The sequence below is a fragment of the Lucilia cuprina genome, chromosome 4, assembly GCF_022045245.1.
Source record: "Lucilia cuprina isolate Lc7/37 chromosome 4, ASM2204524v1, whole genome shotgun sequence".
Taxonomy (NCBI): domain Eukaryota; kingdom Metazoa; phylum Arthropoda; class Insecta; order Diptera; family Calliphoridae; genus Lucilia; species Lucilia cuprina.
Genome location: NC_060952.1, coordinates 80909010 through 80933987, shown reverse-complemented (window position 1 = coordinate 80933987; position 24978 = coordinate 80909010). Strand labels below are relative to the sequence as shown.

Below are 24978 nucleotides of genomic sequence, written 5' to 3'. Positions count from 1 at the left end.
TGGTTCTTTCGTTATGGATCAACTCTTTGTAAACGAGGGTAAAGATAATCGTAATTTTATTGTCCCCTTTGTTAGCGAGAGAGTAGTCAAACTTTTTGTCTATTTCTTTGTAATCTATATGGTGACGTAGGACAAGCACATGTTAAAATAGCTAGACAGCTAGACGGTCGATTGGCTAGGGATTACACTAAGACCTTACTGCATCCTTTGTAAGCAAAAGAGTAGACAGTTTTAAGCTTTTTATCTGTCTCTCCCTAATCTATGGGGTGACGCAAGACAAGCACATGTTAAAATGCTAGACGGTCAGTGGTTAGGGGTAACCCTTTGCCCGAACTGCTGGGCTAAGCAAAAATTTTCTTTGTAGTTCATTGACTCCTTTGGATCTATGGATTAACTTCCTTGTAGAATAAGCAAAGCAAACAAGAAGCTGTATGTAACTTTATATGTTATTTGTATGAAGTTGTCTACAAGCTGAACGATTTTCTTCACTACAAATGGTGTAATTTTAAAACAAATATGTAAATTTTAATTTCTCATTACCATAGATATAATTGCTAAAAAAAATACAAATTATTTCCTAGAAATAATAATTTTTTTTTTCAATTTTGCTTCAATTACTTATTCAAAACAAATTCACTTTTAAATAAATTCGTTAAATATTAAACCCTTGAAATATTTTCATATTTTTTTCAATTTTTTTTCAATTTCATTTTTCCAACAAAATTTCCATATTCTATAAAATACTTTTTATTATTTCTATTATCTTATCCATTAATATAAAAACGATGATGTATGAAATTAAAGCGTAAATTGTATTTAAAATAAAAATTATTCATATAAAAACCAAACTAAGAAAAACAGATGGCTCCTTCAAAAAAAAAAAAAGAATTCAATTGTAGAAAATTTAAAAAAAATTATAAAAAGTGTAGAAATATTTTAAAGTGCTATTTAATAAAAAAAAAATATTTTTTTTTCAAGATTTTTAACTCTTGAACTATGATGAAACCAATGTGGTCACAGAAACCAGAAAGCATTAAACTTTTTCTCTAGCATATAAATATATTCAATTAGTATTAGTATAGCCTAGGTCAAGGTTTTATATTTATGATTCCGTATTAAGATTTTGCATTGGAAATGTGCAGTGATTATAATGATTTCTCTTAAAGTTTCAAAAATATCTAATTTTAAAATTTTTATGAATATTTATAATACATATATTAGTATGTTTTTTAGTGTATCAAACAAATTTATACTAATTGCTTTAACAGATATTTTTGTGGAATCGAACTAATATGTTTCCACCCCTCCACGTTTGTAAGTTTTATTTTCTAAACATATTCAAGAAAAGGAAATAGGCATCGGCAACGACATACGATCTTTTACTGGTTTAATTTATTTTCATACATATATGAGTTTTTATATGTATATGTTAAAGCAAGAGAGCTTTTTACCCATAACTGCCTTAAATAATCTTTAAGTCTATGCTTCCAAATCGGATCTATTTTATTAAAACTTTATTTTTATTTTGCATTATGATAATTTTTAAACTTCCATTAAGAATTGACAAAAGCTTTTAAATTGTAAAAAAATTACTTTGTGTTTGATCTCAAATGTGAAACGTTTTGAAATTAAAAGACTTTTTAAATGTAAAGCTTTGAAAATGAATTTTATCTCAAATAGAGAATAATTTCAAATCAAAGTAAAATTTAAGAAAAGCTTTAATAATTAGATTTGTAAATTGTAAATTTCTTAACAATTGGACGTGTTTTTTTTTTTCAAAGCTCTCTTAAATAATTTGAGAAGCAATTTCAAATGTGGCTTTTTTTGATCTCAAAGGTTAAATGACTTGAAATCAAGAACTCAAAGATATAAAGCTTTGATATCACAGTAAATGTTTAAGAAAGTTTCAAAGCTTTTAATAACAAATGGAAAAGCTGTAGTGTTTGAAACATGTGATTTTGTGTTTGATCTTAAATGTGAAAACATTTCAAATCAAAGACTTACCATAAAAAGTTAAAGACTTATCTCAAAGATTTATAGCTTTGTAGTTAAAGTAAAAGTGTAAAAAAGCTTTAAATTACGAAAAGCAATTTCAAAGCTTTTAATAACAAATGGAAAAGCTGTAGTGTTTGAAACATATGATTTTGTGTTAAATCTCAAATGTGAAACTATTTGAAACCAAAAACTTATCTTAAACTGTTAACGTTTTGAAATCAAAATAAAATTTGAAGAAAACTTTAAAAACTTCAAATGGAAGTGTTTTTGTATTATCTGTTAAATAGTTGGCGAAAGCTTTAAGTTTACATTTGATAACAAATGGACAACTATAGTTGTTTTATTTCAAATGTTAAACGATTTGTAATCGAAGGACTTTCTTAAATGTAAAACTTTGAAAGTGAATTTTATCTCAAATAGGGAATGAATTTAAATCAAAGTAAAAGCTTAAGTTTATGCATGAAAGTGCTTTCTTAATATTTGTTAAATAGTTGACAAAAGCTTTATGAGTTTGCACTTGATATCAAAACGAAAAGCTGCAATTTTTCAAAAGTTTAACTTTGTATGGAATTAAAAGACTAATTTTAAATAAAATTAAAAGTTTGACAAAGCTTTAATACTAATAGAGAATTTCTCAATAAACTTTCTTAAATAATTGCGTGCATTTGAAATGGGAATGGAGATTATTTTCGAGATACAAGAACTTTTTATCCTTCGAAGGAAAAAAGAGTCAATTTCAACTACCCTGCTCTGAAGTGTAGTTTATTTCGGAAAAGTCTTTTGCTTCTACTACACATATTAGTAGTAGAACGGAAGATAGTAATTGTAAGTGGCAAGAACTGAACTAAAAGCCGGGTAGAGCAAAATTATACAATCACTTCTTTGTAAAAAAGTATTTTACAGATATTGTCTGGACTCTAGCCTAATGCTAACTTCAAGAGAATCAGTTGCATTCGGTATAGGTTCTCATGCGGTATAGCTGGTCGTCGTTCTTTCAACTCCGAGTCGGCGAGCTTTTGTGTTGATTCGGTTTGTTCTCTTAGACTTAACATAAAGGATTCATTTTCAGTTGCAAGTAGTGATTAAATACAAAAATATTTCAAACGTTTTTGATCTGACCTTCGCGATCTTATCATCCATATCAATATTCTAATCATTCATATCCTCTACGAAAGCTATCTTTCGAACATTGGAACCTTTTAAAAAATATTCACCATAAGTTTCGACAAGCAATTGGTGACAGCTTTTAAATCTATTTTGTTTTATTTTTTTACAAATTAAGAATAGTTTGATTGTCAATAACTGTTTACGCTCATAAAACTTTAGTTGCCACAATCAATGTATATATTTGCCTCAAATAATCAAATTCATTTAAATGTAGAGGCAAACAAAAGTCATTGCAAAAAGCTAATTTCACTCTCCACTTTGTTTAATAACACTTTCAATCATTTCAACTTATTATTAAACTAATTAACACTTCATTAACATTCAATCAATCAATCATTATAAGCTTTCAAAAGGAAATGTAATTATTGTTTTGCAAAAATTATAAAAAAAAACAGAATAAATTAAAAAAATTAACTTAAACAGCAAAGCAATACATTTTCTATTTCTAAAAAAGACACAGACAGACATGCATTCCATGAGATCGGCAGAAAAATGTGTAATAAAGAATAAAGTTCAAAATGTTTGATCAGTAAAAAAGCTTTCAAAACTTCCGACGGCAAAGAATTTCCATAAACAAAATTCATAATGATCGGGTAAAAACATTTTGATAACATTTCATTTTGAACCAGTTTTCTGGATGTTATTTCAAGTATGAAACTAAATATGCAAATATTTTGAAATAAATTTTTTGTGAAAAATCACTGCAATTTGATCACACGTTCACATATACACAAATATATACATATTTCTTTTTATTTTATAAACGCCACACGTTTTTTTAACAAGTTTTGAAACGATCACTTATTTTTTTCCCCTCATGATCGGTCAACATCAAAAGCATTTTTAGGCAACATTAACTCAAAACAAAAATCTTGTCATCAAACTAATAAAGGTGGACGAGTGTTGGGAAAAAAATACCAAAAAAAAAGGATTGGAAACCAGCTAAAGATGAAAGAGTTTGAAAAAAAGACAAACTCATAAAAGAAATTAAACAAACAGCAATAAAAAATCAATTTAAATCTTAAAGGCATCTTGGGCAAAAGAAAAAAAAAAAAAAGAATCTCATTTTCAATAATAATTTGTCATCAGAAAAAGGCTAATTTAGCGTTTTTCTTTAAGGGATTTAAAAAAACTTTAAGTATTTTAATTAAAAAAAGTAATATAATCCAAATTGTATTATGAACAAGTGACTTTTGGTTAAAATCTGAATTTACTCGCCATTGGGAAACAATATCAGGGCTCAGACAGACAAAATTTCTTTCATTACACTATCTAAAGCTACTAGCGCGCAATAAATGCAATCTCAGAGTACTAACGGGACTACTTATTGCTGCCTTACTAACCCCAATAGACATCTTCAACTTCTCAGCAACAAAACCAGTTACCTTTATGCGTAAAGCCAAAAGCTACAAGCACTGAATAAAAGCTTTCTCAAGTACTAACGGGATTACTTAGTGGACATTGTGGTCTCAGATTCTGTGGCTTACATGAGCACACTTTAGATCATAGGGGCTTGTAGAGCTAAAATCCAGGGTGCTGCGTTATAAATCCCAAAATACAGCTTCAACCTCTAGACAACAAAACCAGTTACGTTCATGCATGAACTAAAACTTGTATGGTAAACTAACGGGCTGCACCAGAGATACAACCCGATGCCAAATGGTCGGCGGCGGCTTATTGTAGAAAATATCGGCGGCGACTAAATTGTCTTCTCAATTTAACTTTTTCTCTAGAAATTGACCTTATAAGCGTTTATTATATTGAAAAGTCTGTTATTTAGAAACTTGTCTCTATATAAGTTTTTTTTTTCTGCAGAAAATAGACATTTATAGTATATTTTAATATTTTAATATTTGCACAATTATGTGTGGCAACTCTTTTCAATTTGCATTAAGAATTGAAAATAGTGGCAACTTCGCTCAAATTGATGAAATTATTTTCCGAAATACATGAGCGATTCCAATCTTTATCAGCGGCTACGTTTAGCCGGCTTAGCTTTTGTATCTCTGGGCTGCACAAAAGATCCACACATCGGCCGTAATACTTTGTATCCCTTCAATTTGATTTGCTTTGATTGGAATTGATAAGTCCAATTTAAATATTATCTTTCAGACTTAAACTCTATATCGATTTGATTATATATTAAAAAAACACTTTCCAATTAAAAACCATTTAAATATTATTCATTATTTTAACAAAAATCCAAAATCTTTATATTTAAGTGCTTTTAAAACCCCCACATAACTACACAATTGTTTTTCCTCTACCCTGACACTAACCACAAACACAGTGATCTCTTCAAAAGAGTAATCGATACAAAAACAAAGCCTCACGGACAGACTAACACCACCGACAGACGACGGACGACTTACTTGATCTTAAATATACAGGATATTATTTCAATACTCCACACACAAAAACCGTATCAAAAAAAAGGTCGACTTAAAAAAAACGATCAAATGAACGATCATAACATTTTATATAAACACTTGAGTGTTAAAGGAAATAAAACGTTAAGTGGTTTAAAATAAAACAAAAAATTAAAAAAAAGCATTATATGACTTACTAACTGAAGTTGGTTTTTTTAATTTTTTAACAACAACAAAAAAAAGCAACAGAAAAAAATTATATATGAAAAGTGATCATTATAAATTATCACTACTTGAAAAAGTAGTCAAGTCTGAGAGTTGTGGAAAGTAGTATGACAAACAGTAGATTCCTTCTTTACTTACATATACACACGTACATATTTTGAGTAAAAGGCGTCATCAAGTATGATTTTTTACTACAAACAAATAAACAATCATAGAAATGATCATACTACTCATAATTATGAGTAGAAATAAGGTACTCATGATCGTTATGAAAATGAGAGCTAAATAAATGCAATAATTTATAAGGCACTCTTGTAAAATACTAATTATTATTTTATGGAAAAAAAAACTACAATTTTTTTCTAGACAAGTTCATCTTGTTTTAAATTCTTTAGACTTTTTTGCATTCTATACATTTTTTAACATCAAACAAAAAATAGAGAATTCACAGGAAGATCGTTGAATTCTGGTATTTCTATAATTCGATCAATCTTTGTAACAGAAGACATTAATGTAATATCAGTTATGGAAACATATCATTTGTTTGTCATCATAAAGGTGTTGGGAATTAAAAAAAAAATAATCATTGAAAAAAATGTGCAGATCTAAAAACTGGTAGAATTCTTAAAACATCGATTACGATTTATAAACTATCAGAGTTCTCATATAATTTTCACGTTCAATCATTGTATCAGATGGTAAGAAAGTGATCATGCCAGTTTCCGTACACTTTTTGATCCTCAACCAAAACAGTTTCTCTACACTTTTTGATCATAAACCACGAAGGTTTGTAAACTATCAGAGTTCTCTTCTAATTTTCACGATCAAACGTTATATCAGAAAGTAAAAAAAAGTGATCCTGCCAGTTTCCATACACTTTTTGATCATCAAACAAAAAAAGAATTGATCACAGGGAGCGTACAAATATGTGATCAGTTTTAATAAATTATATCAGTGTTAGAATTTATTAAAACTGATCACATATATTTGTTGTTGGTCGATCAGTCGGGGGCTTACAAAATAAAGGACGCTATAAAGATGTCTTAAATCTTACGAATACTTGCTCACCCGGGTTCTCATTAGCGTTGTTCCTAACCTAAAAACTTTTCAGACAAAAGTTTCAAAATGTGTTTAAATCAAATGAGGTGATCCTAATTTCTTAAGATGTTTTCTCAAGAACATAGAACTTTTCTCTTTGAAAAATTATTAAAACTTTGAATATATTGTCAGATTTCTTTAGAGATATTTTGTAGTTAATCATAATAAGACTCGATATCCACGATCTTCAATATCTTAATGCAACTAATAATATGATAATAATGCAAAATACTCAAACTCCAGTATCTAGAATCAGATCTTGCTATATCCGAATTAAAGACTTTCTAAAGGAAACATGTTTTATTAACTTTTAATTCTAATGTAAGACAATATTTTGATCTTACTTATTACATAAAAAATACATTAAACTTTAAAGATCAGATTTCTTAAGAGATATAATAATACTCGGTATCCAAATTCTTGATCTCTAGCATCTAGAATCAGATTAAGCTATATCTGAATTTCAGACTTTCTAAAGAAAATATCTTTTATGAACTTTTAATCCTAATGTAAGACGATCTTTTGATCTAACTAACCGCTTTCAAAAACAATCATTTTAATCCAAAATCGGGCAGATTTTTAAAAGAACCAGAATCATGAACCTTGTTATTACCATGTAGAATCAGTTAGTTCTTTCTATAAGTCTCAATGTAAATCGATCTTTTGATCTTACATCTTCTTCTCCTTCTTCTTTTTAAAGGAAATCATCAACATTCAAAGGCGGTTAGATTTTTAAGGGAACTAGATTCAAGTGCTGTGATCTCCAGTTCTGACAGTTTCCAAGAAAATTATATAAAAAGCGCCAAAGTTTTACCTTATTCTCTACATGTTACGAAGGGTCTGACGATCCTGTAGAGTACTGATCTCGACGATCTTGAAATTTCTTTTGCAAAGATCCTAAAAATAATGATGCTCCTGACATTTACACTATATTAGAATATCTGGCAGTTTGAATGAAAACTGTAGAAGTAGGTCCAAAGTATGACTTAATTCTCCACATGTTCAGAAAGATCAAAATCTTTCATAAGTATAAAAACTATTTCATTTTCATTATGTACAAAATTCCCGCGTTTTTTTTCAGCTTTCCCCAAATACTCTGACGATCCTGTAGAGCACTGATCGATAGATAGTGAAAAATCAGATTTTGAACTTTTTTCCAAAGAGTGAAAACAAGAGAGACAGTTTTAAAGAAACCTATAGAAGAAGGTTCAAACTTTGACCTAATTCTCCACATAATCATAAAGATCTTAAAAAAATACCATTCCATTTCCAAAGGTGGCGTTTCATTATGTACAAAATTGTAGCGTTTTTCTTCCCTCAGCTTTTCCCAAATACTCTCTTAACTTTAACGATAACTGGATTAATTAATAACGTGAGAACACTAACAAAGAACGAACATTTCCCAATAATTATTTGAGACTTGATTACATGACATTCCAACATTCTTTGTTACAAAAACAACCTCACAATACGAGAGCGAATGATTTCTTTGTTACTTTAACTTTATCAGAGCGCATATTCTTATTTTTTGCCTCTTTGGCTCCACCACTCCCTCCAACTATTTTTTTACCATTCATTTACCATCAAAATGTGCGTTTTATATTTTAATGCATTTTCGAGTGGATCAATTTGTCTGTTGTGTTCAGGTTTGACTTTATTTATGGCATCAGGAAGATGATGATGATCATGATCACTATCCACCACAAAGCACAGAAAAAAGTATTAAACACCAGCATACGGGGTAAAAGGAACGTAATAAAAATACAGCGTAGAAAATATATTTTATGCAAAAAAATCTTCAAAAGGAAGTAAAGTAATTTGTGTGATCAACACTAAAAACTTAGACTGGACGTTGGGTCTGTTTTAAAAATGTAGAGAGGAAGTGTTGATTTTTTTTTTTTGTCAATTCCATCTTAATTTGATGAGGATGATGAGTCAGCTTTTAACTTTATGGGAGATTTATTAAAGAAATAGAAAAAAGCATTATAATAATTTATTTGGATCATACATTACTTTTAAATTTTCAAGTTAATTTAAACAATTTTTTTTTTGTGTTTTGTACTTTGTTTGTTGAGAGATTATTTTGAGAAGTTGTCAATTTATTTGTTACCTTTTGTCATTTTTACGATAAGATTTAGTGATTGTATTTGTTGTTGAGTTTTTCAACATATTTAATAATTTATTGTGTTTTAACAAATTGCAGTCAGTCAAAGGTTTTTGCATTTACTTAGTGAGTTATTGTTTTAATTTCAGAAAAAAATATCTTAATGATAAGTTTGTGAAATCATTGTGAAATGTCGTTAAACTAATATATATATTTTTAAACTTAACTGTCTTCGTAACGGGCATCGGCAGAGAGTTCACTTTGTGGTCTTTAACTTACGTGTGTTTACAAGAGATTCGCAAAATTACGGTTCTCTTGTTCACGTTCATCAATATTAGAGTGCAAAACTGATCGCTATTCTAGTTCAACGAAAAAAAAATTAAAAGAACAAAAACTAACCATGGTAATCATTAAATCAATAAAATACAATAATCGTAGCGATCGTGATCATCATTCGTATTTTCTTTTCAAAACAATAATAGTTTTCCATATAATTTCAATGGTTCAACCCCAAATGATCGTTTGTATCGAAGTAGCTCCATTAATGGATATCGATCTAAAAGTATATCAGTAAGGTTCAATTATAACAGGCTTATGTCAAAACGAATAAAATCTGTATCAATGTTCTTAACTGAGTTTTGATCCTATAACACGATCACTTTTTGTATTAAGTAGAAGACATTAAAGTAATCTCCATTATAAAAACCGACCTTTGATCACAAGGAGTTCTTAAAATACGCAAAATTCTTAAAACATCGGTAAAGATTTGTAAACTATCAGAGTTTTCTTCTTATTTTCACGATAAATCATTGTATCTGAGAGTAAGAAAGTGATCCTGTTAGTTTCTCTACACTTTTTGATCATAAACCATAAAGATTTGTATGATATCACAGTTCTCTTGTAATTTTCCAGATCAATCGTTATATTATAAAGTAAGAAAGTGATCATACCAGTTTCCCTACACTTTTTGATCATCAAAACAAAAACAAAAAGAGTTCTTAGAGTTTTCATTCATTTTCACGTTCAATCGTTGTATCAGAGAGTAAGAAAGTGATCATGCTACCCAATTTGGACCTCAACCAAAACAGAAAGAGATAACAGGGAAATCTATAAGCTAGAATTCTGGAATTTCTATAATTCGATAAATTTTTATAAAGGAGAATTAACCCAATTATGAAAACTGGAAAACAAACTGATCATTGATAAGAGATTTGATTGGTGACTAACTTGTGCTTTTAAGTTAAATATAATTCATCACAGGGAGATCTATTACGATCATCTGAAAATCTGAGTAAGAGAGTAAGAAAGTGATCATGCTACACATTTTGATCCTCAACCAAAACAAAAAATGATCACAAGGAAATCTATAAGCTAGAATTCTGGAATTTCTATAATTCAATCAATCTTTATAACGGACAGTGATCCCAATTATGAAAACTGAAAAATAAACTGATCATTGATAAGAGATTTGATTGGTGACTGACTTGTGCTTTTAACTCAAATTTAATTGATCACAGGGAGATCTATTATGATTATCTGAAAATTTGTAAACTATCAAAATTCTCATTTCATTTTCACGATCAATCGGTGTCTAGGAGAAAAACAATTTAATTCTGCTTGTTTTTGTTCTTTTTTTTCCCTAAACCTAGAAGTGTTGTGAAGATCGACAGATCTAAGTGGTCATGATTAAAAAGCTTTATAGATCTTTCAAAGAACGGATATCGTGCCGGCGCCAACTCCTATTGAAAGTTTTACAAAAATATAAAATCATTTTCTTACTACACATTATAGTTATATAGTAAAAACCAATAAATACTGACTGCAAATGCAAAATAATAAAATAAAAATTCCAAATGTGTTTATGACATTACAAGTTGTCGACAAACTTCTGTAAACGTGCAATGCATTATATTGCATTCAACAAAATTGTACAAAAAAATCTAAATAATAAAATGAAATATATGGAAGCAAAAAAAATGTTGCCCGCAAAAGAGAGTTAACAACTAAAAGAGAAACAAGTATGAATTTATAGTCGGACATTGCCGACCATATGATACCCTACACCAGTCAGTATGTTAAAAATTGTTGATTTTTTTTAAATAAAGCATTGAATTTGTTTTATTGTGAAATTTTTTACTTATTGTTGACAAAAAAGAGATTTTCTACTAGAGGGCTCATAGGGGAGAAGGGGTAAATATGGGCCTATCCTTATAAATTTTGGTAAATGAATTTACGTCTACTTCATAGTCATTTTTGATCGTTTATTAGTAGTTATAAGTGAATTTTGACCTTCTAGTCATTTTCTGAAGGGGAGTTTGTATGGGGGCTACGGTCAAATGAGGCCCGATCTCTATAAAAATTTGTATTGTCATTTATTGTTCTATAAAACTAATTTTTTCTGATTTTTGTTGACATTATAAAACATTTAACGTAATTGTGAGCCTTAAGGCCCGATTCGGGGGTACGGTTGTATGGGGGCTAGAAGAAATAATGGACCGATTTCAACCATTTTCAATAGCGTTCGTCCTTGAATAAAAAGAAGAGTATGTGCCAAATTTCATCAATTTATCTTTAAAATTGCGACCTGTAGCGTGCGCACATGCGACCTGTACATGAACACACAAACAGACGGACGGACGGACGGGCAGACGGACATAGCTAAATCGACTCAGAAAGTGATTCTGAGCTGATTAGTATACTTTAGAGTGGGTCTAGGACCAATATTTTTGGGTGTTACAAACTTCAGCACAAACGCATAATAGCCTCCCCACTATAGTGGTGTAGGGTATAAAAATGTGGACTGGCCAGACCAGACGTCATACAGCCAAATCAGCTAGAGTACAAAGTAAAAAAATTAAGAAAAAAAGAAAAGAAAATGTAACGTGCAAAAACGCCATTAAAAATTGAGTTTTATTTGAAAAGAATTTATGGAAGGCTTTAAATTGTTTGTTGTAAGCGTATCTACATGACGTCCAAATGTTTTGATGGTGGTTATGAAGAAGATGAAAATGATGGTGATGGCGATAGTGGATATTGTATATACATACAATACAAAAGAAAGCATGCGTATTTCCACGGCAGATAAACGTTATAATGGGATGGGCCTTAATGGAAAGTAATGGCAGCATTAAATTGTTGTATAACAAAACTCAAAAACAAATATAAAACTTAAAAAAAAAAACAAAAGCAATTAAAAAAAGGGTGTAAACCTTTATCTTTAAGTAGGCCAATCAGATTTAAGTTAGGCTAACCCTTTAACTACAAGTTTTATTAATTTATTATTATATATTTTTCGTTTATTTACAGTCAAACTCCGATCAACATTCATCTTCAGCTGATATATCTCTTATGCATCAGGATTTAGCTTCGCCCAACTCTGTGTCGGCCAATTATCAACTAGCTCTGGGCCAAAGACATTCGTCGGTGGGTAATTTGGAACATCAACAGGATTTCTCCTCGTACACTGCTAAAATGTATCATTCCTCAGCCGGTTATCCTGATTTAAGCGGCAGCACCAGTGGCTCTGGGGTCAGTTCGTATCATCAGCAGGCTGCCGCAGCAGCTGCTACCGTCAGTGCTCCCGTCTATGTTCCCTCAAATAGAGCCCTAACCAATAGTCAATATCAACATGTTGCTGCTCATTTTGGTACTGCTGCTGCTCAGAATGCCTGGACATCGGATAGTTTTGGTACTGCTCATGCCCAATTACCTCCACAATTCTATACACAGAATGCTGTTATGATGGGTTCGTGGAGAGCGGCCTATGATCCCACCGGTTTTCAACGTTCTTCACCCTATGATAGTGCTATAGATTTTCAATTTGGTGAGGGTAGAGAATGTGTAAATTGTGGTGCCATTAGCACCCCACTATGGAGGCGAGACGGTACCGGTCATTATTTGTGTAACGCTTGCGGATTGTATCATAAAATGAATGGCATGAATAGGCCGTTGATCAAGCCAAGCAAGCGATTGGTGAGTGCAGTGAGTGTTGTTTTTTTTTTTAATAATTTTAACTAAATTTTATTAAGAATATTTTGAAACTTAATTGAGTAAATTAAAATATAGTAAAACATCAATGACGATTTATAAACTATCAGAGTTCTCATCTAATTTTCACGCTCAATCGTTGTATCAAAGAGTAAGAAAGTGATCATGACAGTTTGTTCATCAAAATGTTGTGTAAAATTATATTAGAATCCGTGTTAAGTTCCTCAGTTTTTGAGAAGATCACTTGTATTTTTATACGAAAGCACTAAATCCAGATTTTTCTCCTGAGTGAAGAGTACATCGGAATCTAAACTCTTTAAGTCTATTGATAACGATCACTTAATCGCTCAATAATGATAAATATTGATTTTCCTAGAATCGACTGCAAATTATATTTCTATCTATACAATCCATAAAATCTGCTGCTATAACAAAAATACGGCGATCTGTAATCACTTCTAAAATACTATCATTTGTGTCCACTGAAACTAATATACAGTCCACAAAAAGACCTTCTGAATGTATGAATACTTTCAATAAAATTGAATTTAGTTTTAAAAAATATCGACTAGAGATTTTGTTGAAATCTAATTGAAGAAATAATCATGATCTGTAATTACTTCTAAAATATGAAAATCATTTCCATAAAATCAGCTGCTGTAACGAAAAGAACGCGATATGTGATCATTTCTAAAATACGATCATCTAGGATCTTTCATATTTTCAATAAAAAAATCCGCTGTAGTTGCATAAATAAAGACTTCTAGTCCACAAAAAGATCAACTGTGATATATGATCATTTTTAATGTTCGGCTGTAGTTTCTTAAAAATTTACTAAAATTTTGTTTTCTTATTGATAAAAAGAATCTTGATGTCAGTGTAAAAAAACGATAACTGTTATTATTAAAATCGAGTTTAATCCTTTAAATTAAAACTGAAAATCTGTTTATATCAATTGACGAAAATATCGTCTATGATCACTTTGTTTTGTAGTTTCTTAAAAATCGACTTAAAATACCAATTGACCAAAAGTTCATTATCTGTGAACACTTTTTTATATTCAAAAATTTGATTTAAATGGAAAAATATCCACAATCTATATTCACCTTTACCATATTGTGTGATCATAACCAATCTCTTCTTCATTTTCACAAAATATGAATGCATTTTCATAATTCCTACTGTAATCATTTCCATTTTTCACAAAACTGTAGCTACAATGTCTTTAAAAGAGATTGCTTACACTAACTTTTCTTAGTTTAAGATTAAAGTCCGTCCCATTTTATAACCTTCACTTCTTAGGAAAGTTTTTTTTAGAGTTTTTATCAACAAAGCAAGTTTCAAAATGTTCAATTTGAAGATTTCAATTTGTATAACTTTTATTTATTAAAATTATTTTCTATTTATTCCAGACCGCCACTCGTCGCTTAGGTTTATGCTGCACCAATTGCGGTACACGTACCACAACACTATGGAGACGTAACAATGAAGGAGAACCTGTATGTAATGCCTGCGGCTTATATTTCAAATTGCACGGTGTTAATAGACCCTTAGCCATGCGTAAAGATGGCATACAGACAAGAAAAAGGAAACCCAAAAAATCGGGCAGTACTACCGAAAATGGCAAAGAGATCAAAGATGACGGTAAGTTTTCTCATTTACAAGTAATTTAAATAAAGAAAAAAAACTAATAATACCAATTTTCACTTACAGATCTTAAACCTTCTTTAGGCTTAGAACGACATAGTCTTCCCGGTTCATTAGCTTCAAAACTACAAAATGATTTAGCTGTCAAATCGGCTAGCTCATCATCGGCCTTGCATAATTTAAGCCTGGGTTCTGCTACATCTGCCTTACATAGTTCTTTAAGCCATCATATGCATTTGCCACATACTTCTGCCCAACAGACGAGGTTATTAAATAACGTGAGCTCACACACCACCTCCGCCCACATAGGTTCCTCTACCAATACCTCCACAACAAATGGCAATACATCACACAGTAATAACTTGTATTCACCTTCAGCTCTAGCCGCCCAAAGTAATTTGAGTCATTCACAGTTGTCGGGTTCAGCTTTTGGTACACAAAAATATGAACATCTATTGGGCTCCAGTAATGCTCTATCAAATGGTTTATCACCTTCCAGTTCAGCCGGCTCCAATTATCATGCCCATCATTTACATCACCATCATCATGCAGCAGCTGCCGCTCATCATGCTGCCTCGGCAGCTCATCACCATCATCATCATCACTCACCTTCGTTGTCGCAACATGTACCCACCTCAGCGAGTAGTGGTGGCAGTTTAGGTGGTTATAGTGTTAAATCCGAAACAAATGCCACCAACTATGATTATGTTAATAATTGCTACTTCGGTTCTTCGTTTGGAGCCTTAGGTGGTTCTACCGGTTCTTCATCGGGCATGCATGGTGCTACTGCTTCGGATATGGCCGGTGTATATCATCATCAGCACAATGTTATACAGGCAGCCAAACTAATGGCCACCTCTTAAAACTTCATAACCTTAACAGTATTACAGAGATTACAGTGATAGAGTTTACAGGATCTCTTATATCTAAAAGTGTATTATTGAAAATCAATTGTGAGAGTTTCGGGAAAAAAGAGAAATCTAATCACCTTAAATACCCTTCATAATCGTCTCTTTTTATATAATTTTACACACACACACATACAAAAAAAGACTTAAATTTAAATTATTTTAACAACAAAAAGAACTATAAAAAAATTAATTGCAATAATTTAGTTTTAAATATTTCTATCGTAATTTAGTTATTGTTTTTTCTTTATTATTATTTCATTATTATATTAGACATTTTTATAATTATTTCTGATACTTTTTTGTAAATACATTCATATACTACTAATTTAAATAATAAGTATTAAATATTAATTATAATTATTATTATTTTTATCCCTCCTCTCTTATAACGAGTGCATTTTATTCTGTTTTTATTGTACAAAGTATTGCGTAATTTTTTTAGTTATTTTAACAAATTTTAAATTTAAATTATATAAATATTAATAATATGGCAATTTAAATAAAAAAGTGCCTTATTACAAATCGAAAATGAAAAGAAATCAATTTATTTAGTTATTTTATTAGTTATATTGATAATTATAAAAATATTAGTTACAATTTTTAAAGTGTAAAATTTTAAATTTAAACAAATAAAAAAAAAAATTATAAAGTTATTATATATTTCAATAAATTGAATGAAAATAGCCTAATAAAGAATATTTCATTATAGTAGCATCGATATACATAGATACACATTGTTCTCGGGCCATGTTACGTGTTACGAGTCAAAGCCGTAATTCTTACTCATTGGATTGTATTTCCTACTTAATCATAAAAATTGTAGATTGTCTAATGATGGTTACAAAATATTTTATTTAGGGTTTGTATTTGCTTCACTATTTTCTGCTTTCTAATCTCTGCTTAACTAAAATTATGAGAACAAGACAAGCAGCAAAGCCAAACAATACGGGAATTAGCTGAAGTGGTGCAGCGAAATATTTTGTACATTTATTTAGTGCAATTGCTAATTTAAAGCAAGCAATACAAACCCTGGTTTGACTATATAAAAAAGCATAAGCGCCCTCTTTTATGATTATATAAATGTGTATTATGATTTAGTACAGACATAAACCTTTAAAAATATAATAGAGAGTTAGTAGCTCAAACACATAAATCGATATTTTTGTCAGACAATACAATTAAATTGATTTCCATAAGGCAACCAACTAAAAACAAAATATAAACAGAAATAATTTCGGTTGGATATCGAACAAACTTTACAAAATAGTGATGTCATCTGATGAAATTTCGATAACTATGTATTAGGTTCAGAGATTTTCAAAATTCATAGTGATGTGTTGAATTCAACTTAGCAGAGGCAAACACCTAAATAAAAAGTCACCAGTAGAGTTATACATCAATGCTTTAGCGAAGGCAAAGACATATGGAACATTTTTCTACACAAAATTTCAGTATTGTGTATAAAAGATAGCTTTATTTTAAATATATCAATAGTTTTCATTTCCATTAAGTGATACCGGTATCTGACATAATAGATATCAAATTTATTTAAATAACTTTAATTAGATAGATAAATAGATAGATAGATAGATAGATAGATAGATAGATAGATAGATAGATAGATAGATAGATAGATAGATAGATAGATAGATAGATAGATAGATAGATAACAGTGATTTTGTTGCTTTTTTAACAATTTTTGATGAAATTTTCAGAGGTTGTCTCGGATTTTTGCTCATATCTCCGTTATTTACCGACCGATTTTGCTGATTTTAAATAGCGATCTTCTCGAAAGCATGTCTAATAGAATTATTGAAGATTCAGACATCGCCGATATCTGGGGTCCTCTAAAAACTGATTTCAACAGACAGACAGACAGACAGACAGACAGACAGACGGACATGGCTTAATCGACTCCGCTATCTATAAGGATCAAAAATATATATACTTTATAGGGTCGGAAAATTATATTATAGAAATTACAAACGGAATGACAAACTTATATATACCCTTCTCACGAAAGTGAAGGGTATAAAAAAAAATATTGAAATAAAATTACAAAAGATACAATTTGTTCAGTTAAAATTCCTTTCCAATATTTTACTCTCTCTCTCTCTCTCTTTTTTAATTGATTTCCAATAAACAAAGAAGGTAAAGAAAGAAACAAAAAAATATTATTCACTTGAATGGAGTATTTTTTTGAGTGAACCAGAAAAAAAGAACATAAAATAATGTAAAAGAAAAAATAAAAAAAAAATGATATTTTGCATTCCCTTTAAAATTGATTTCAACAGACAGACGGACAGTCAGACAGACATGGCTTAATCGACTCCGCTGTCTATAAGGATCCAGAATATATATACTTTATAGGATCGGTAAAGACTCTTAATGGCGGCCACCACATATATGAATTAAATAAAAATATCGTATATCTTGAAAACTGTTACATAATTCCAATTTTTCATAGATAGATATAAATTGGCGATCTTGCAATAATTTTCTTGGCATTTCTCATATGTAACATATTGTTAATCTGGAAAACTATTGTGGTTAGAATTTTCAAAATTTTTTAGTTAATTTTTAAAACCTTCACCTTTGTGAGAAGGGTATATATATATAAGTTTGTCATTCCGTTTGTATTTTTCTATAATATAATTTTCCGACCCCAAAAAGTATATATATTCTGGATCCTTATAGATAGCGGAGTATATTAAGCTATGTCCGTCTGTCTGTTTGTTGAAATCAGTTTTTAGAGGACCCCAGATATTGGCGAGATCCGAATCTTCAATAATTCTGTTAGACATGCTTTCGGGAAAATCGCTATTTAAAATCAGCAAAATCGATCCATAAATAACGGAGATATGTAATGAACATGACATCCTACGATGAGAAGTTCCTGGATATTATTAAATATTAACGGAAGATGCTACAGAGAAGAGAGTGACTAGCGGGAGCCATTGATTGTGCTAGCAATCAGTCGGTTGGGGAGGTTCTGGTCTCCTCCATTCTCTTTTCCCAGAAAGAAATGTCACACATAAATAAATATTGTAGACTCCCTCAAGTGTAACTAACAACAATAGTGGACCGAGCAAGTTGATATGTTTATATTTTGATGATAAGAGAACCCCATTTTAATCAACTTTCTATGTGAAACTATGAAAAGTAACCAACCAGACTTTAAGTTAAAACTATATTCATATAGATAGATTCATTTCCCCAGATGTTTTTAGGGATTACGCTTCGTTACCCTCCCATCCTAATGATCTTAGAGCGTATTGTTCTGGAATTAAGATCCCAAAGTTGCCTACCTTACCTATCTGATCACATCATGTAAAGGATTTCAACTAATTTAGTGATCCATCTTTAAATTTCCATGTCTTTTATTCATATTTTAAAAATAGGTATAATATGTGTTAAATTAACTTAGTATTAAATTAATATTTAAATTCATAAAAAGTTCAATTTAATCCTACTCATATGACCTACAATAGGGTATACAGACAAAATATCATTTAAAGATATAAACAAGTAAGAGTGCTATATTCGGCTGTGCCGAATCTTATATACCCTTCACCATAGTGTATTTTAAACATAATTGATCTTACAGTCTAGTTAATAAAAACATTAACTAGATATAAAACTTAGTCAGTTGGTTTGTTCCTTAGTTAGTTATTCCTACAAAAAATTTCATTTAATTATCTTCCGTTTCAAACGAAACCCCATTAAACGATTCAGATCAGTATTGTAATCCAATGGTCAGCACAAACGCTGACTAACTAACAACTGTAGGGTAGTATAAAAACTTATAACAGAAAATAAACAAACACGCAAACCAACAATAATACACAATTACCACAAACAACAAAATACACAGCAAACAAAAAAAAATACTATTATTGCATATTAACATCATTGATGCAGAGAAACAGATTAAAAACCCATAATAACCAACAGTTTGGGTTAGAGTCTTTGACCGGTTTTGGCGCACTTGCAGATACAATAACTCTTGATAATGCAAAGATATTTTGTCGAAAATACTGCAGAAAACATTTAAGTTTGTAACGTGAAAGACAACGGTTATAAGTGGCGGTTAAAATTTAAAAAAAAAAAATAACTTTTGTAAAATTCTTTTTGAAAATCCTTTAAAGTTTAAAAAAAAAATGTTTTTTTCTTATAAATTATTTACTTTAGTAGCAGTTTTCATAACAACAGTAACGTCGTATACACGTGAAATTAAAAATGATAAACCACAACTCAAAGAAAAACGTAAGGAATTAATGTTGAAAAATATTAATACAGGATAATAAAATTTAACAAAAAGTATTTCGTTGGTTATGAAATTTGTGTTATTATATTGTAATTGAAAATTACATTACGAACATTGCGAACATTGGCTAGTTGTTAGAGCATCTGTTATCTCAATACATGCTGATCTCAGAACTTTGTATAGCTGATCTACAACATATTTCTTCTTAGTTGAAGTCCACCATACAAAAGATCCATATGTAAGAATAAGACGTACTATAGCAGTGAACATCCATTTAACTATGTTGCGACTAAGTCCCCATTTCATTTTAAACATCTAACGACAGGTGTAGTTGGCAACCGTTGCCTTCTTGACTCTATGTAGGATGTTGAGTTTCCATGATAATTTGGAGTCTAGAATAATTCCTAGATATTTGGCATTATTCTTTAACGATATTTCGTAGTTTTTTAACCGCGGCAAGTTGAAGCTTGGAATCTTTGTCTTTGTCGTGAATAGTACCAATTCTGTCTTGCTTTGGGTTTAATCCTAGGCCGCTGTCTGTGGCCCATTTATCGAGTAGCACCAAAGCGTTAGACATGATATCACTAATCACGTCTAGGAACATTCCTGATACTAATATCACAACATCGTCCGCATAAGCAACAACTTTTATCCCTCTGTTGTTCAGTTCAATGAGCATCGTGTTAACGACGATGAGCCAAAGAAGCGGCACTGCTACCAAGGATAGTGGGAATAAGAGGGGATTAAAACAGGAAATAGGGATTGTGGGATAACCTTTATTCATGCAGGCTTTTAAGTTCGATGTCATGCGGGAAAGTCCAACAGAGTTCACCAGCATGTCAGAGAACCACAGTCAACGCTAAGCCACCACATCGCGTCAAGATTGTTATCGAGGTGGTAGATAGTCTAGTTGATAGTTTAAACTCAGTACAGTCTATATTTTAGTCTACAGTATAGTTTATAGTTTAGTCTATAGTCTAGTAAATAGTTCAGTTTATTTTTTCGTCTTTATTATAGTTTATAGTATAGTCTATAATGAAAACTCTATAGTATAGACTAGTTTATAGACTAGTCTGAGTCCAGTCTATAGTCTAATCTATAGTCCAGTCTATAGTCTAATCTAAAGTCTAGTCTATAGTCTTGTCTATATTCTAGTCTATAGTCTAGTCTATAGTCTAGTCTATGGTTCAGTCAATGGTCTATCTATCTATCTATCTATCTATCTATCTATCTATCTATCTATCTATCTATCTATCTATCTATCTATCTATCTATATATCTATCTATCTATCTATCTATCTATCTATCTATCTATCTATCTATCTATCTATCTATCTATATAGTCTGTTCTATAGTCTAGTCTATAGGCTATCCTACAGACTAGTTAGCTATACTTTAGTTTATAATCTAAACTAAAGCTTAAAACTAAAAAAGTACTCTTTTTGTAATGTGTTAGTACCATGTATGTAATATTTTTAATTTTATATCCCTGATATAGCAAATTATTTTAATCTATTGTCTTTCATTTCAGCTAATTGGTTAAAAATCTGTCCCCGAAACAATCCTAATGAAAACAAATGTTTCCGCAAAATGTTTGAGGGTTGTTTTCCGGCATTGGCAGCCGGTATACCAGAAATTGGTGTAAGAGGATTTGAACCGCTACACATTGATCAGGTGTCCGTGAAAAAGGGCAGTGGAAATTTAATATTAGCCGGAGGTTTTCAAAACCTGATCGTGAGTGGACCTTCAAATGCCACAGTGAAACGAGCAGTGTATGTTATTTTTTTCTATATAACTACGGATAAAAGTTAAAATTTAATTTTTTTTACCCCAAACAGTCTCGATTTGGAAAAGAAAATACTTAATTTTGAATTGGAAATACCAATTCTGCGCATTAAAGCCAAATATAATTTAAATGGTCATATTTTATTATTGCCACTTATCGGTAATGGTGATGTAAATTTAGCCTTAAAAGATGTCAAAACAGCTGTTTATACACGTATAAGTTTGAGAAATTCTCCAGAAGTAAGTGGAAGCAATAACCGTTTATACGAATTTTGGTTTAATTTTTTTCTTTTCAATTTCAGGAAATTATACACATTGATGATATGAAAGTAACCTTTAATGTGGGCAATATGCGTATTCACCTTAAGAATCTTTTCAATGGCAATGACATTTTGGCCGCTTCCATTAATGCATTTCTTAATCAAAACGGTAATGAGGTTATTTCGGAATTGAGACCAGATTTAGAAAAAGGTTTAGCCGATATATTTCATGGCTTATGGAATAATGTATTCTCGAAAATGCCTTTAAAATTGTGGTTAGTTTAATCGTTGATGTTGTTGTTATAATAATTTTGTAATTTAATATTTTGTTGTATTTATTTTAGTTTTATTAATATGTTTGTATAGAATTTAGATTAATTTTATAATAAATTGTGGAAAATAAAATAATAACAAATTGAAATAGAGTTTGATTTGTGTAAGGTAAACCTTATAAAATAATATTTAAACAAGAAAAATTTCTATATTCGGCTGTGCCGAATCTTATATACTCTTCACCAAGTTTGTTTTAAAAAACAGTTCTTATTTATTTTGTATCTCTGCACACATGTCACACATAACATACACACAAACAAATATAAACTGTAGCAGAAAGAAATTTAACCGTTGTACTGTAATACCACCGTCAAACTGTATTGCCACCCTCAAACAAATATGATATGTATTACCAACATATTACTGCTTTATCTCCTTGTTCTTGTTATACCCATCTCCTTCGTGAGAACAAAACAGCATCCAAACATACAAAAAAAAAACACAGCTGAATAAAATCAAATACATCTCCACACGTACATGTACATCTTTATCCAAATCACAGTGTTGTTGTTGCTTTTTTAACAAAGCATGAAAAAAATGTGGCTTTTTTATCAAATTTTCAGAGGTTGTCTCGGATTTTTGCTCATATCTCCGTTGTTTATAGACCGATTTTGCTGATTTTAAATAGCGATCTTATCGAAAGCATGTCTAACTGAATTATAGAAGATTCGGATCTCGCCGATATCTGGGGACCTCTAAAAACTGATTTAAACAGACAGACAGACGGACATGGCTTAATCTACTCCGCTGTCTATAAGGATGCAGAATATATATACTTTATGGGATCGGAAAATTATATTATAGAAATTACAAACGGAATGACAAACTTATATATACCCTTCTTACGTAAGTGAGGGGTATAAAAAGAGCGTGAAAATAAATTTCTGAAAAGAGTTTTATATGAGAAAATAGATCAATAATGTCCAATCCTCATAATGCTTGGAAGAAAGTTTAGGTTTGCATCATATTAATGTTGAACATTATCGTCATAATGACCCTTAAAGGCATATTCTAATAGTCGCCTTATATGGGGGATAGGGTCAATTATAGAATGATCTTCATAAAGCTTAGAGGGATAAATTTCTGTTAGTCGCCTTACTGATTAACTAGTTTGAAAACAGTTTACAAGAGGGACCATTTGTATGATTAAAATTTCGTAGTTATGAGTTATGACATATTCTAATAGTGGCGCCTAACTGACTAACTGGATCGAAAACAGTTTACCATTTGTATGATGGCTAATTGGAATCGTTGATCGATATTGTCCATTTTCAATATCAAACAACTAACATTTATCGTGTTTTTAACAAACGGTTGGACATGGAACATAATAAGGACATTCTATAGTGGAGTTTAAACCAAAATTTTTTTGTGTTACAAACGGAATCATAAAATCAATTCACCCCTTATCTATCAGTAAGGGTTTGATTACAGATCCTGAATTATTCTCTTAATTTTCTAAACGTCATTATGAAACACGTATAATCAATTCCAAATATATCACTGTAATTTATAGTAATTCGAGACGTTCTTCCACCAATCATCTTATTTTCAATTAATATTCGATGTAAGATCTTTAAACAAACTCAATTAAAATCATGTATCCCTAAAGAGCCAAAGATCGATTGATCAAAGATCTGAAAACATACTTAGTTTAGGTCTATAAATAATCTTAAATTTTTATAAATCAAGGATAAACTTCTCTTAAATTATTAAATATTAGTTTATTATAAATATTTGTATAAAATGATAATAAATAGATGTTAAAAATATAAATATTTGTGAAATTATGAATAATAATTTTATCTTTCTATAATGACTGCTTGATCACTTCGAAAAAAACACATTTTAAGTCTTACAATGGCAACAAGTCATCATAACTATAAGTTTTAAAAAGTTTATCAGTCGAAGACTGGACCACCTCGGTTAAGGCCTTCTCCAATAGAGGTCTTAATTCCTCCGACAAAGAATCCCAATTTTCATTTAAAAATGAATTCATACGATCACCCAAATCATTGTCACCATTGAATAAATCATTTAAATTTAATTTCACTTTACCCACATCGTAGTTAACTTTTATATCTTTTATTTTCAAATAATTACGACCATTTTTCTTTTGACGTTCACCCAATATAACGGTAGTCAAAGCAACATCACCTATAAACGAAAACATACTATTAGCGATCATTATCAATACTATCAAATTGATACTTACTGAAATTTGCATTACAAGGACCCGAACCCGATAATGGCATCATCATTATTTTACCATCAATTTCATAATCAGCATTAATTGTTATATTCGAAAACATCAAAGTAGTAGTGAATTTCATTTTAGACGGTTCAATATTTAACGATTTAATGGTGAAATTCGATAAACCATAAATGTGTATATTTTTATAGGTCGATTTGACATAAACCGCTCCTGTGTCTTGATTCATTTTAATTTCGGGTATTACTAATGGTTCTGTAGCCGGTATATGTAATTCCGGTATACCATCCTGTAAGCGATCCTTGAGCGAATTTAATGCACTGCGAGCACATTTATTTAGATTTGGATCATTACGATGACAAATTTTGACGAAGGATGCTAATGTAAGGAAAATAGTAGATTAGTATAGATATTAAATGAAAAAAAAAAATGATTCCTTATAAAAAGAAAACTTCAAGACACACTTTCAATTGTCATATCAATTGAATTCTCAGGGGTCTATAATCTATAATCTATCTATCTATTTATCTATATATCTATATATCTATATATCTATCTATCTATCTATCTATCTATCTATCTATCTATCTATCTATCTATCTATCTATCTATCTATCT

General features: G+C 30.3%; 3 protein-coding genes across 5 annotated transcripts in view; 2 read left to right on the top strand and 1 right to left on the bottom strand.

Moving 5' to 3' along the window:
* The window catches only part of LOC111684048 (GATA-binding factor A), a 59993-nt gene extending 44300 nt beyond the window's left edge, over positions 1-15693 (top strand). For 2 of the 3 annotated variants that reach the window (XM_046949043.1, XM_046949041.1), the window contains exons 2-4: positions 12265-12939; positions 14358-14589; positions 14659-15693. In XM_046949043.1, the coding sequence (XP_046804999.1) occupies positions 12307-12939; positions 14358-14589; positions 14659-15455 (1662 nt within the window). In that variant the 5' untranslated portion in view covers positions 12265-12306 and the 3' untranslated portion in view covers positions 15456-15693. The remainder of the gene's footprint in view (positions 1-12264; positions 12940-14357; positions 14590-14658) is intronic. The other variant, XM_046949042.1, reaches the window with a different exon arrangement.
* Positions 15694-19546: 3853 nt separating this feature from the next.
* LOC111684049 (protein takeout) lies at positions 19547-22244 on the top strand. The gene is made up of 4 exons (XM_023446167.2): positions 19547-19769; positions 21302-21542; positions 21609-21795; positions 21858-22244. Exons 1-4 carry the CDS (start codon positions 19664-19666, stop codon positions 22098-22100), a joined length of 777 nt encoding a protein of 258 aa, XP_023301935.1. The 5' UTR covers positions 19547-19663; the 3' UTR covers positions 22101-22244.
* A 1639-nt stretch (positions 22245-23883) lies between these two features.
* LOC111684046 (protein takeout) overlaps positions 23884-24978 on the bottom strand; it is a 6084-nt gene continuing 4989 nt past the window's right edge. The window contains exons 2-3 of the mRNA XM_023446163.2: positions 24364-24738; positions 23884-24305 (exon numbers count right to left, since the gene is read on the bottom strand). Of these exons, the coding sequence (XP_023301931.2) occupies positions 24004-24305; positions 24364-24738 (677 nt within the window). The 3' untranslated portion in view covers positions 23884-24003. The remainder of the gene's footprint in view (positions 24306-24363; positions 24739-24978) is intronic.

Coding starts and splice junctions, on each gene's coding strand:
- LOC111684049 (XM_023446167.2), top strand. CDS start 19,664: ATGTTTTTTTCTTATAAATTATTTACTTTAGTAGCAGTTTTCATAACA. Junction 21,543..21,608: donor GCCACAGTGAAACGAGCAGT/GTATGTTATTTT, acceptor TACCCCAAACAG/TCTCGATTTGGAAAAGAAAA. Junction 21,796..21,857: donor GTTTGAGAAATTCTCCAGAA/GTAAGTGGAAGC, acceptor TTTCAATTTCAG/GAAATTATACACATTGATGA.